Source organism: Poecilia latipinna, unplaced genomic scaffold (assembly GCF_001443285.1).
Source record: "Poecilia latipinna isolate Pla-1442-1.1 unplaced genomic scaffold, P_latipinna-1.0 Scaffold112, whole genome shotgun sequence".
NCBI lineage: Eukaryota > Metazoa > Chordata > Actinopteri > Cyprinodontiformes > Poeciliidae > Poecilia > Poecilia latipinna.
Genome location: NW_015112728.1, coordinates 503,844 through 517,164, shown reverse-complemented (window position 1 = coordinate 517,164; position 13,321 = coordinate 503,844). Strand labels below are relative to the sequence as shown.

The 13,321-nt window shown below is 40.0% G+C and overlaps 2 protein-coding genes across 5 annotated transcripts in view; one reads left to right on the top strand and one right to left on the bottom strand.

Moving 5' to 3' along the window:
* Positions 1-2,777, top strand: part of brms1la (BRMS1 like transcriptional repressor a) — a 7,533-nt gene extending 4,756 nt beyond the window's left edge. The window contains exons 1-9 of one of the 3 annotated variants that reach the window (XM_015028029.1): positions 504-717; positions 933-961; positions 1,175-1,265; positions 1,358-1,485; positions 1,572-1,651; positions 1,740-1,836; positions 1,922-2,011; positions 2,094-2,158; positions 2,248-2,777. In XM_015028029.1, coding sequence (XP_014883515.1) covers positions 1,177-1,265; positions 1,358-1,485; positions 1,572-1,651; positions 1,740-1,836; positions 1,922-2,011; positions 2,094-2,158; positions 2,248-2,367 — 669 coding nt within the window. In that variant the 5' untranslated portion in view covers positions 504-717; positions 933-961; positions 1,175-1,176 and the 3' untranslated portion in view covers positions 2,368-2,777. Of the gene's footprint in view, positions 1-503; positions 718-868; positions 962-1,174; positions 1,266-1,357; positions 1,486-1,571; positions 1,652-1,739; positions 1,837-1,921; positions 2,012-2,093; positions 2,159-2,247 lie in introns of those variants that run through there. The other 2 variants (XM_015028028.1, XM_015028027.1) reach the window with 2 other exon arrangements.
* Positions 2,778-2,976: 199 nt separating this feature from the next.
* The window catches only part of mia2 (MIA SH3 domain ER export factor 2), a 24,612-nt gene continuing 14,267 nt past the window's right edge, over positions 2,977-13,321 (bottom strand). Inside the window, exons 9-28 of one of the 2 annotated variants that reach the window (XM_015028020.1) lie at positions 13,129-13,217; positions 12,950-13,021; positions 12,258-12,368; positions 12,097-12,168; positions 11,859-11,963; positions 11,621-11,743; positions 11,367-11,513; positions 11,100-11,190; positions 10,913-10,980; positions 10,761-10,831; positions 10,590-10,691; positions 10,094-10,190; positions 9,925-9,992; positions 9,438-9,523; positions 9,204-9,317; positions 8,033-8,182; positions 5,900-6,055; positions 5,722-5,774; positions 5,471-5,651; positions 2,977-5,393 (exon numbers count right to left, since the gene is read on the bottom strand). In XM_015028020.1, coding sequence (XP_014883506.1) covers positions 5,200-5,393; positions 5,471-5,651; positions 5,722-5,774; positions 5,900-6,055; positions 8,033-8,182; positions 9,204-9,317; positions 9,438-9,523; positions 9,925-9,992; positions 10,094-10,190; positions 10,590-10,691; positions 10,761-10,831; positions 10,913-10,980; positions 11,100-11,190; positions 11,367-11,513; positions 11,621-11,743; positions 11,859-11,963; positions 12,097-12,168; positions 12,258-12,368; positions 12,950-13,021; positions 13,129-13,217 — 2,150 coding nt within the window. In that variant the 3' untranslated portion in view covers positions 2,977-5,199. The remainder of the gene's footprint in view (positions 5,394-5,470; positions 5,652-5,721; positions 5,775-5,899; positions 6,056-8,032; positions 8,183-9,203; positions 9,318-9,437; positions 9,524-9,924; positions 9,993-10,093; positions 10,191-10,589; positions 10,692-10,760; positions 10,832-10,912; positions 10,981-11,099; positions 11,191-11,366; positions 11,514-11,620; positions 11,744-11,858; positions 11,964-12,096; positions 12,169-12,257; positions 12,369-12,949; positions 13,022-13,128; positions 13,218-13,321) is intronic. The other variant, XM_015028021.1, reaches the window with a different exon arrangement.

The following is a 13,321-nucleotide window of genomic DNA, read 5'->3' as shown; positions in this document are numbered from 1 at the left end:
CTTCCCGTTCCGAGGGGGGGGAAACTTTTGGGGGGGAAAAACAAAAATTTTTTTCCCTTTTTTTTTTTTTTTTTTTTTTTTACGATGTGCATAATCCATTATTTGTTAAAAAATAAATAAATAAATCATACCTCTTAAACTTTCTCACATTTTGAGATTGCATGTAATACCGTTCTCCTTCCAATCTGAATGAAATTGAGAAAGTCTGGAAACAAGAAATGACAAAACCTGCAACCGTCTCTATAGGGAAGCTGGTACATTCGGCTTCCCTATGAGGGCTGGAAATGCTTCTCAATTCCAGTCCTCAGGCCCCCCTGCTCCATATGTCTTAGATGTGCCTCTATTCCAGAACAGCTGATTCAAATGAGTGCATAACCATCAAGTGCTGCAGAAGCCTGTTAATCACCCACAGATACAATCCAGGTGTGTGGCAGAAGGGAAACACCTAAAACATGCAGGGCAGGGGGGCCCTGAGGACCGGAATGGAGAAACGCTGCCTTAACAGTTGCAGCTGCAATTACACCAAGTAGAGCGCAGGTGTCAAACTCCAGTCCTGGAGGGCCACTGCCCTTGAAAACCTTTAGATGTGCCTGTGCTGCACCACACCTGAACAGAATAATTAGGTCATTAGCAGGAATCTGGAGGTAATTAAGCCATTTTAGTTCAGTGTTTTGCACATCTAAAAACTGCAGGACTTGAGGCCTGGAGTTTGATACTAGCGCAGTGTTTCTCAACCCTCGTCCTCACCGCCCCCCTGTCCTCCATGTTTTAGGTATTTCCCTTCTGCCACACACCTGAATTGCACCTCTGGGTGATTAACAGGCTTCTACAGTACTTGAAGGTCATGCAATCATTTGAATCAGATGTTCTGGAATAGAGGCACATCTAAAACATGCAGAGCCGGGGTGCGCTGAGGACCAGGGTTGAGAAACGCTGTACTAGTGGTTCCACAATTTAACAGGTCTGACTAAAAAAATGCATTCCATACATTTTATATTTTATTCATAATTTTTTTTGAAAACCTTGTATATCTTTCCTTTCACTTTAAAATTATTTGCTAGTTTGGATTGGGTGTATCAGAGCGAATCTCGGGCACCAAAGTTTATGGTTTTAATGTCAAAATGTTCAAAGGGTATGAGAACTTCTTCAAGAAGAATGTTTTTGAATTTCCCAGAAATGGATGAGGAAGACTGTGAACGGAGGAGACTGGAGTGCCTGGATGAAATGTCCAACCTGGAGAAACAATTTAACAGTCTGAAGGACCAGTAAGACCTATAGTGTTTTTTTTTTTTTTTCTCTCTCCCCCCTCTCGGTGTGCTCGGTGTCATAATGAGTTATGTCCATGTTTGGTGTGCAGGTTGTATCGAGAGCGACTCAGCCAGGTGAACTGCAAGCTGGCGGAAGTCGAGGCTGGACGGGCAGCAGAATACCTCGATCCTCTGGCGGTACTGCTGGAGAACATGCAGGTTCGCACTAAAGTGGCAGGTAACTTCAGCTGGTTTACAAATCCTCCTACTCCTCCCTTCACGGTGTTCAGTCTCACAGCCTGTTTTTTTTTTTTCCTCTGACAGGTATTTACCGAGAGCTGTGTCTGGATTCTGTGAGGAACAAGTACGACTGTGAAATCCAGGCTGCGCGCCAACACTGGGAGGTTGGAAACACTGGTTGTCCATTAAGGTTCTCCTGAACAGCTGAACTTTGTTTTAATTCACAACTTTTGTGTGTGTGTGTGTGAGCAGAGTGAGAAACTGCTGCTGTTTGATACAGTGCAGAGCGAGCTGGAGGAGAAAATCAGGAGACTGGAGGAGGACAGACACAGCATCGATATCACATCAGGTAGCGCGGTGTCTGCAGTGTGTTTGGCGCTGCAAAGCCTTCGGAGCTTCTCGCAATGCCTCTGAGTCATCTTGTATTTGTTCAGAACTGTGGAATGATGAGCTGTCTGGGAGGAAGAAAAGGCAAGATGCTTTAAGTCCAGATAAGAAGAGGAGGCGACCTTCTGTGGTTTCTGATATCCTTTTGTGTTGCAACATCTAGGAATTGTAAATCTCTGTAAAATGTTAGCAACTGAATGTGTCCTTAACCCTGTTCACGTCCATATATTGTCTATATGCTGCCAGATTTGGACATCCTAGAGGACTGGACAGCCATCAGAAAGGTGCACATTCAAGATTGCCTGTCCATTTCTTCATTACCAAGTGTTTTATGCACTTTTTTCCCCCAACGCCTTTTTCATTTGCATTGCAGTCTGTTGCTACCTTGGGCCCTCCCAGAGTGAAGGTTGACGCGGACAGCTGTTTGTTCCCCTTCCGATCTGACAAAAATAGGCCGTTTGTCAACTGCTGGGAAGCCCATACACATGTTTAAAAGCACTTAAGGACTTCAGCGTACAAGCAAGACGTATGTGGGACACTAATCTGCACGTTTCTACTCCCCAAAAATCAGGTGGCGATTAAAACGTCATATTTAAGCTGCCAGTCATGCAGGGTTTTTCTGCGCAATAGAAAATCTCCAACATTAGTGATCCTTTCAGACAGATGTGACTGCTTTGGTTTAGACTCAGGCTTTTACAGATTGATCTTTTTAAACTTTCATTTGTATGATTTTTTTTTTTATAAACATGAAACTCAAAGCTATCACTAAGCAGGCTGTAGAGTTGATTTAAACTTCACAGTTAAAGTGGCACAAACGGTTCTCCCACTCGAGCTACAAGAGTCGGTTCTTTTCTAAGAAACTGTCCTTCATAAGAGGAGTAATGAGTAAATGGTTAGTGTTAATTTGTCTTGACTGTGCATCCACTTGGTTTGGGATTTTAAACTGCCTCAAATGGCAGAACTTTTCTAGAAAACTAATTTTAGAGGATACCATTGTCTTTTTACATAAAGTGAAGAGCTAAAAAATGAAACATTTTTGGTCTACAGATTACAGAATTATTATTGTTCTCTGGCTTAGCTAGGAAGCTTTTCTGTGTCATTATTTTTTATCTTGATCATATGACCCATGTTATATGATTCTCTTCAAAAAGCTTTTAGTTTACAAGGAATAATTATAATTAAAACAGGTTTTTTTTTTTTAACGTGCTGCAGAGCATATTGCAGTGCAGAATGTTGCCTCCTACCTCTTTTTGTTTTTACCAATATTTTCATGATTAGAAACTTTCCTTTTTTTTTGACATCTTTCAAGTTTCCATCTGATCAGCAAGGACAGTGTTTTTTTTTTTTGTTGTTTTTTTTTGTATTTTTAGCAGATTGGTTCATTTCAGGTGCAGTTGTGTCCCTTTTGTTGATGGGTTTTACAAATAAAAGTTTTTGTAAGTTTATTCCGCATCTGAAAACTCAGGATTGCAGTAAAACACATCGACGGATCAGCTCAGGCCTACCACACCAAGAGTGCCAAGCCTTGGATTTTCATAGGTCATTACGTCACCCATATGAATTAAATATTAACGTTTTCCACATTAGAGCTCCCAATGTGCTTACAGAATATTAAACAGGAGGCAGGAATTGCTGAGAGGGAGAGCTTTAAATCACACTGCTTTTAACCGGTCGTTGGCAGGCTCCTGCAGAACTCAGACAGGCTGAAATATTTCAAACATTTACGTCTGATATAATTCAGGTCATCAGCCTTTGCGTATTGGTTTGGCATGAATTTGCCATAACACTGCCTTTCTTTAAAAGGTAATTTTCTTAAAGCATTTTTCCCCCCAAAAAATCAGGTGTTTCCAATCAATTAGAATGTCAAGTACATTTTTCTCATTAACATACTAAGGAAAATGCATTGCTTTGACTGTTTATACTTAATTTCCTTTTTGTTAGTGCTTCTGAATGTATTTTCCTTCCACTCAACTTTCCATCCTTAAGTTTGAATGCAGCTTAAGAATGGACTCTGATTTCCTGCGTTTTATCTTTGGAGGTTCAGGCAGTTTTCACCTTTATTAAATGAGACTGCAGTTGTATTAACATATTTTAAAACGCTAAACAGAATTTTGGGTTTTTCTTGGCTATAAGCAATAAACATTAACTGAAAAATTCTGGAAATGACTTTGCTTAAGTTTCACAATTAGAGAAATACTAAAATGAATACGTTTTTGAATTATATTCTAATTTCTAAGGTCCTGCACTCGTTTCAAATGCGCACAAATTTTGTGAAGACACCGGACATCTTTCATTGAAATATTTGTCTATCCATTTACAGCGTACAAACCTTTCCTAAACTGGGTTTGAATTATGCAAAGGGTTTTAAATTATCAAATATATTAACATACTTAAAAGCCCTGAATATAAAATGTAAGGTTTTTAAATAAACATTTCATCTACACAAAATTTGAAAAGAACTACATTGAAATATGCTGCAGATGAGCACAAAAGCTTTACATAATTACATAAGTGACAGAGAAAGTTTTAAGTCTTTATTTGTCTATCAAATCACTTTTTACAAAATTCACAAAGCTGACATTTGGGAGCCTCTCTTCCAGTCAGACCATTTAACTTGATTGGAGTCAGTTTTCATTTGTAAGTCACCGTAACGGCATCAGAAGCACCGCTGCACACCTGCTCTGCTGGTTTGAAACTAAGACAGAAGATGAATGCAAAGTCTATTGAATTTCAAAGGGAACTCAGAATTTTTTTGCGAATTTTAAGAAAACATACTCGTTTGACCTCTAAGGAGGAAGATCAAGTATGCTGACGTGGCTGTTTTAAAGAAAATCATGTTAATGGTAAGAAATGCCAAAACAAAAGTGCATTTTAAAAACTAGTGTGGGGGAAAAAGTGACCATGTCAGGCGTAAAAAGTGTGTTTCTGTCAAAATAAGTTGTGTCCATTTATTTTTCCGTCATTGACCTGAATTGTAGACGAATGTCAGTCTGTGCATTTTCAACATAAGATCCAGGTAACAATGTGTCTTGCCAATATGACAGCTTCACCCCACAAATCAACAAAGCTGTTGATTTTAAAATGAAGTGGTTGGATGACGGGATGGAGAAGAAAAGGTTTTACATGTAGGAGAAACAGAACTGAGACTCTTACAGAAACAAATCAGCCTGATGGACATTGATGTTTCTGCTCTACCAACACCTTTCAGTAAATATCCCTCCTGGCCAATAAATAGCTGGGGCAGAAAGAAGGGAACTCCACTTTTCTTCCATCTGCTACTGAAGCTGAAATGGATCCTCATGGAAACCGACAGGGTTAGATGGCGTTAGATGTTCTCTGGTGACTGGTTTTGAGGTGGCGAAGGCAGGGACTGCTGACGAGGAGGAGGAGGAAGGTCATCGGTTGGATGTAGCGTCATGGGAGGGCCGTAGGGGGCGTTGGGATTAGGAGCAGGAGGAAGAGGTCCGCCAGGAGAAAAACGAGGAGGAAGCATCATTCCTTGTGGATGGGGAGGCCACACTGGAAGAAACACAAGGCAGTTTCAGATTAAATCCTTAAATTAAATCATTCAAGTTCTAAACCTGACGATTTCTTACTGGGCCTCATGGGAGGACCCCCTGGTATCCTGGGATGGTAGAAATCAGGAGGGGGAGGGGGTCCATACGGGGCTCTACGAGGAAAGGGGCCGTCTATAGGAATCCCTGGGGGTCCAGATGGAGGAGGGCCACCCATCCTCAGATCCAGTCCAGGAGGAGTCCTCCGACTACCAGGACCAGACTAATGACATGCATCATAGGCTTTAGTACCAGTAAAGACCAAACATATTGTATCTCACACTGCCGCTCACCTCTCTGTGGTCCTGTTCGCCGGGTCCAAGGCGGTTTTCTCTGAACGAGCCGTCTACATCGACAAACGTTTAGTTTGTGAGAGAAAAGCATATAAAGATATGCAACATACAGAATAACTCCACATCAAACATTTCACGCTTAAGCAGCTGCATACAAAAGTAATCATTAACGGCTCACCTGCCATGTCCAGAGGGTGAGGCGGTCCCATGGGGAGACCTCTAGGTGGCATAGGGCCAGGTGGGAGGGGCCCAGAAGGAGGCAAAGGCCCCAAAGCCCCTGGAGGAGGAGGAGGCCTCCTGAACATGGGACCTCCTGGTTCTGGAAACATGTAGCCTGAGAAAGTACAAAATAAAAAAAATGGAAAAATGAAATCAGTGCAAAGAAATCCAACAAAACTCAGTTTCAGGTGAAATTTCTAAAGTTCTTGTGTCTAAAAAAACATTTTATATCTCTAAGTTTTGTATATTTTTGTCACATTATATCCAGAAAGTACTTACTTTATACATCAACAGAAAAATAAAGTTTAATTATGAAGTGCTAGAATATGATACGTAGTTTAATATTCTTTCCAAATAAGACATTTAAAGGCATCTCATCCATTCCAGTTTCACCACCTTGACTCTGATACCCCTAAATGAAATCCAAATTGCCTTCAAAATTTAGATTGCTTAAAAATTTCTTTGGATCTCTTAAAAAAACGAAACAAAAAAAAACTGTTTTTTTTAAGAGAACATCACTGAACAAGCAGCATCATGAAGACCAGGGAAAAGACCAGACATGTGTGGAATAAAATTAAAGAATAGTTAGGATATGAAGCAATATTTCACACTTTGAACATCCCATGGGGCATTTTGTAGTCAAGCATCAAAAACGGAAAGAGCACGGCGCCACAACAGACCTAACAAGACATGGTGGTCCACCTTATCTAACTTTACAAATACAACAGCTAGCAAGGATTTTTTCAGGATGTTTTTCATGATTGCTAGTCTGATTTGAAGAGATGGAGGACTGAAAAGAAACACGAGGATGCATAAATGTGTTGATTTATTAAAAATAAAAGGTATAATATCAAAAGGTTTAACAGAGATTTTTGTTGACATTTTTCTCTCAAAGATGGCGTCATAATTCTTTTTTATAAAAATCACTTACAGAGCCAATCAGACCTCTCTAAACTGGGTGCAGCTGGATCAAGTTGAAATTATTCTAAGAATGGGTAAAATTTTGTACTACTTGGTGGAATTAATTATTTATGATTTTATATGTTGCCTCTGCAAGCCTGTTTTTTTTTTTTTTTTTTTTTTTTTAAATCAGTGTTCACTCTTGCAAACGCAGTTACATACAGACCTAAACCACTTAAAGTTAATGAATAAAAAAACTCATGTACCAACTTGCATCAGATATAGTAGCTGAAATGGAAAAAAAAACTGAAAAGAAATTAAATATCTTTGAGCTAGCAACAGGAAACACTTTTATATTTTAAACTGCATAATTTATGACACATTGTCTCAGCCTGCGTTTCTTTCATCGGTATGCACAATGCAGACCAGGTGTAAAAACAGATGGGCCACGGCAGAATTAAGCCTCTTACAATCCTGCATTGTGTCCCATCTCGGCTTGATGGTGAGAGACGAAAACAATTAGCAGCTAGCTAATATGACTGTTTAACTTGCCGAGACAAGGTTACACAATCATTACCACAATGCTCTGTTATTGCGAGCTATGACAGCCAACGCGCTACAACCGCATTAAGACCATGCGTCATGGAGACGGGGATATTAGTTACTGCTTTATGTCAACATCTCTATGAAAGAGGAACCCACGTAGACAACGACTGCTTGTTAACATAGTCAAGGTGCACATGCACAACGAACACCGTTGCGTGATGGTGATGTGGCAGAAATACGGCTGGTATATGTAGACACGTTGTTCCCCTGACTGATTAAAAAGGCTCCTGCAAGCTGCTTTTGATCACAGTTGAAAGCCGTTTCTTCAGTTTGGAACGAATCGCCACAAGGAAGGCAAATATTTGCACTTCCTTCCGAGGCAGTCCCAGTTTTTTTTTTAACACAATGCTAACTTTTTGAACTGTGATTGGTTTAATATAAACCAGAGCACGTCGGTTTTTTGTCGCTGGCAGCTGAAACTGAACATTAAAAAGAATAACAAAAAGCAGAAAAAATACACACCGAGCTGCCTTGAATTAACCTGTTTTGTTTGTGATTAAATACCAAAACAACAATTTCTCTTTGGAAAAAAATGCTCTTTGATCAAAGCAAATGTGCTTTCAGATTTTATTTTTTTCCCACACACCTGGGGGTACCAGAGGCCCAGGAGGTCCTGGCGGGGGACCCCTGCGATCTCTCTCCCATATGGGAGAGTTTGAACCGCTGTCTGAATGAGGACCTCCACTGCGCTCCATCTCTGCTTGGCCACTTGGGGGCTCCCCTGGACCACGAGATACTGGGCAGGAAAGCAATAAGGAGGAAAGAAGGGGCAAAGCAAATAAGATGATGATGGTGAAGATTGATGTGAACGACAAAGATGGAGAGGAGGGAAAACAACCCATGTGGGTCAGACAGAGTGTGTTGAGGGGGAAGATAAAGGAGGAGCACTTTAAGTCAGTCAGAGAAACACAAGGCTTGCAGGCATATTGTCATGTTAAACTTTTCATGGTTGCCGACTGGTGGATTGCAGAAAGCATGCAAAAGATATCTTGTCGCAGTATGTACAGAACTGTTCAAAAGGTTTCACAGACATTTAACTTTTGCAACTTGTCACAATACAACCACCGTCATCATTTTATTTGGATTTTATTGCACAGCGGAATACAAAGTAGTGCGTGATTATTAGTCGGAAGGAAAATGTTTTTGGTTTTTAATAAATAAAGAATATGTAGCGCCACTGTTCACTGTAAGATGCGTTTCTACCAGCTTAGCAAATAAAATTTTCATACAAAAGTTTAGATTGGATGAAAAGCATCTGTGAACAACAACACTAAGTTATTCTAACACAGACATGTTTTAATCTAAACTACTATATTAAAGCTATGAGTTAATAAGGTTACTTTTTAAGAACATTTGTTGCATATGGTGGATTTTACTTATACACACACACATATATATATATATATATAAATTCATTCCACCCTTTTTAGATTTCATTTGTAGAAGGTATAGGTATTTCCACCTCACATTTAAGCACTACTTTGTGTGGTTCTAAAATATGAAATTACAATATAACACATTCAAGTTTCTGATTGTGACATGAAAAAACATGGAGTTTAAGGGATTCCAAACTCCTCAAACTCCACTTTTTTTTCTTTTTTTCTTTTTACATAATTTACATTTGAAAGGTTCTGTATCATCATCTAAATTTAATCATGCAATAGTCACCTAGCCAACAGCAACATGCAAACGTCATTGGACAACAAGGCTGAATGAGAACTTGCAACATTTCAATAAATTGTTTTGTCCATGTTTACCTCTGGGAGACAGCCTACCATGCAGCCCATCCATTAATATTGGAGGAGAGAGGAAAGGTCTAGTTTCAGACGAGGGCCGGCCCAGAGGAGAAGGACCATAAGGCGACCTTTCAGCTGCAAAGGAGGAAATTTATCATTTACATATAACATTTCAATTCAAATGGTACCATTTACATCAGATTCCTCATGAAGTTTACTCAAATTAAGACATGTTCGCTAGACGTGTAGGTTTACCTCGGAAAGGCAGCGGTCTAGCCAGGTTGTTCAAGGCGTACGGGTCTTTATCGAGGGAATCCAGTTTAAACTGAGTATCTGTGAGTCTGAACATCGGTAAAAACACGGAAAGCTTTAATAGCCTTGAATAAGTAAATGCTGTTAAAAATATGCATGGTTTCTGTGCATTTTTCAGGTCATATTTCCCAAACCTTTCGGGTGAGTGCAAGCAGAAAATGTGATCAATTTCCTGCTTTCAAAAATACCTTATTGATCCCAAAGGGAAAATAAATGTTATTGCAACTCATTAATTGAAATTCTTCAAAGCTTTATTGTAGATAGCGATGGCTGTTGACAGGAAAGCTCTCTTGTAGCACTCTGAGATCAGTTATTTCAGTTATTCACGTCTTAGTCCAGCACTAAAATGCGCCTAAAACAATCACATTTATTTGTCTTTGTCAACACAGCCGGCCATATTCAGCAAGGCCAGGTTTGTTGCTATGCTTACTTTTGTCTGAGGAGGGCGTTCTCTCTTCGGAAGTCTCCCAGCTCTCTCTCTGCTGACCGCGCTGCCAACTGGAAATATTTACCAGATGAATCGCAATGCATAAACACCGAAATGCATTACAGCGCAGCAAGACGCTCTTTGAGCTCATCTGTGGCAGAGCTTCACTAACCCAGTTATTATGAGCTTTCTTCTCATGGGCAGAGATTTGAGTCTGATACGACTGTTTTGTTTTCTCCAGCTCCTCTTCCATCTCCTCTGCTCGTTTTCTGAAAACAAAGCACGAGCAAAACTGTGAAGGGAAGACAAACGCTACTTCTGCTTTGCCAGCTGTGGCTTCAGTTTTAAGGTGTAAAAGTGTAAAGATGGACAGATGATTTGAAAAACGGGCGGACAGATGGCCAGATAGACCTTTGACAAAAAAAGGAATGATGACGTTAACAGTAACCGTGTTTACTTTTTAAATTAAACCAATGCAAATCTAATTGCTTTACACAAAATGTTTGAAACCACTTGTGAAACCAAACTTACTCATCAAGGCATTTTTAGGAATTCAGATATGTAATCGTACAGACAATGGCCCAAGAAATAAATTACACAAAAAAAACTGAAAACTAGTTTTTCTTTTCCAAATAAAATTCCATATTTTTTGCAGACACGAGTGTCACCTGTAGTTATTCAGTTCTTCCATCGCCATCGCAATGTTTTTATCAGCTTTATTCAACTTCTCCTCCTTCTGGTGACGCTCCTTCTCCTCCACAGTCAGCATTCTGCACAAAGGTTCATGATTACAGACTCATCAAACACGTTGTTTAGCTACCAAATGTAGAGGTATGAACCTGTGCAGCTTGAGCTCGTTCTCCTGGTACATTTCTGTCATGATTTGCAGTTTCTGTTGTATCCGCTCGATCTGCACACACGAACCAGGACCATCAGAACAAATGACTCGACCGTATAACAAACCTCACGGAAACAGTTTGAGGTTACCCACCTGGCCCGTATAATTCTCGGCGTCAGACAGCAGGGACAACTTCTCCTTCTCCATCTCCTCAATGCTCACTTTAAATGGAAAATAAAAGCAGAAAACATGATAGGATTTCTGAGACTTCTTCTACAGGTCGATTAGTTAGTCCGTCTTTTTTCACTAACATGTCAGCATGTGACTACAGTTAACCCACCCTGCAGGTCTTCTTTTGCTTTGATCTCATCATTCAGCTTCGCAAACACTCTGTCTTTATCTTCATCCACTGATTTGAGGTCTGCGTTCAGCTGCATGGAGACACAAGAACATTATTTAAAAATGGGGTCATGTTGGCATGGGCTAACTGGATAAAACATTTGTATTCTGAAAAATAACACAAATATACTGATTAAAATGATTTTTTTTTTAAATGTGCTTGATTTACATGCAAAATTGTAAATATTTTTTACTTGTGTCTTTGTACCTTAGCAGCAAAGATGAGTTTCTGGACTTTCTGCAGGTGCGCGTTGTCGTCTTCTCCCGGCGTCCCATTGGTTGCCTCCTTTTCTCCTCCCTCTCCCTCTAGATCCGACTCCCAGCATTTCATTCGGAGCAGCCGATCCGTCAAGGACTGTGAAGAGTTATAAACGATTACATACGTCTAGCGGCAAGCATGTGGCGGTACTTGAACTCTGCCGTTCTCCTGAGATGATCGACACTCATGAGAAGCAATCGCACCGTTATGCGATCGTCCTTGACGGCCACATCCTGCAACATCGCGCTGTGGGCGACCTCGCACCTCCGCATCTCCTCCTCCAGCTCGCTTACTCTCTCCGCCCATCCCTCCACCTCCTGCTTCAACTGTGGATAAAAGCACATGGACAGAGATCTAAAATAATGATGCAGAGAATATAAGAAGAGGAAGAAAGATGCAAATCGATGTATGAAACTCTTTTCTTTATGTACATAATCTGACCTGATTGTTGCTCTCCTGCAGAACAGTGTTCTCCTCTTCTGCCGTTTCCAAGTTTCTCTGTAGTCTCTCGCTGTTCATGCTGTAAACCTTCAGAGTTGTTTGTGCCTAAACAAAACAAGAAAAAAAAACGCAGTCACTCCGAGAAGTGGATAGAATAAAATTCAAGTAAAAGACAAAGAGAAGAAGAGGCAGGAGAGCAACTGAAAGATAATAGCTAGGAGGGAACAGAGTCAAGCACCTGCTCCTCTTTTGAATGGAGCTCTTTGGTTTCTTCTTCGCATGCTTTCATGCTTTCCTCAAGTAGAGTTATCTGAAAAAAAGGCAAAAAAAAAAAAAAAAAAAGACATCACTGTGGATTAACACTATGATTACAGAATATCTTTAAAAGTCCGGGCCTACCCTCCTTTCTTGCTCCTTTCTATGTTCTTGTTGCTGGGACAGCTGCTCCTTCAGATGTCCAAGATCTGTCCCCAGCTGCTTTTTAGACTGTTCCAACTGTTCGGCTTGGCCCTACCGTGAACATGAAAACCAGCTGTGTTTAGAAAACTTGTTTAAAAAAAAAAAAAGATTAAAAAAAGTCAGAGAAGTTTCATTAAGCAAGACAGAAAAAGAATCAGACTAACTTGGGTCATGCTAATTCAATTTATTTGGCTTTTATGTATAACTTGATGTTAGTTGGATTCAATAATCTTAATTTTGCCAGTTTTGTCCAATTTCCAGTTGCACCACAGGTTTCATGCTAAATCAAGTAATACAAGACCATGTGGAATGGTTAAATTTGGTAAACTCGTTCGGCTTGAAAGTCTAAAATTAAAAGTAGCTTTGTGGTGCAACACCAAGAATATAATGAAAATACAATACATGTTGACCATGACGTCAGTGCTTTCAATAACAATAAGCCACAGAAATGTCCTGCAACATGAAAAGAGCTTCTTATCAGCTCCTTATCCTACAAAACAACAAAAACCTGCAACCAACAAGATAAACATGCTTTTTTTTTTTTACTAGAAGAATGAATAAAATAGAGTTTAACTTTTTGCTTCACACACATGTTTATGCTTCAATTCAAGTCTTTGTTCCCTCTGCCTTACCTCCAAATCTTCGGATTTTTGAGTCTGAGCCAGAACGCCGCCGTCCCCGAGTAAATTCTCCAGGTCATCATACTGAAAATTACAGGTTACGAAGAAATGACTCAGTCAGTCCACGGATTTGAAAACAACACGGAAGGAGGCTCTGGCTCTCAAAACACTCAGTAAGCAGGAGCACCAACCTCTTTTTGACACTGACTGAGAGTCTCGAGGACTTTACACTTTTCATCCAGCAGCTGTGCAAGTTGTCCAGCCAGCCTCTCTTCCTTTTCTGAAAAACAAAAGATGTAAAAAAAAAAAAAAAAAAAAAAAATCAATTTTTTTTTCCCAGTTTTCCCTTTTAAATAAAAAAAGGTGATTTTTTATATTGGCCTT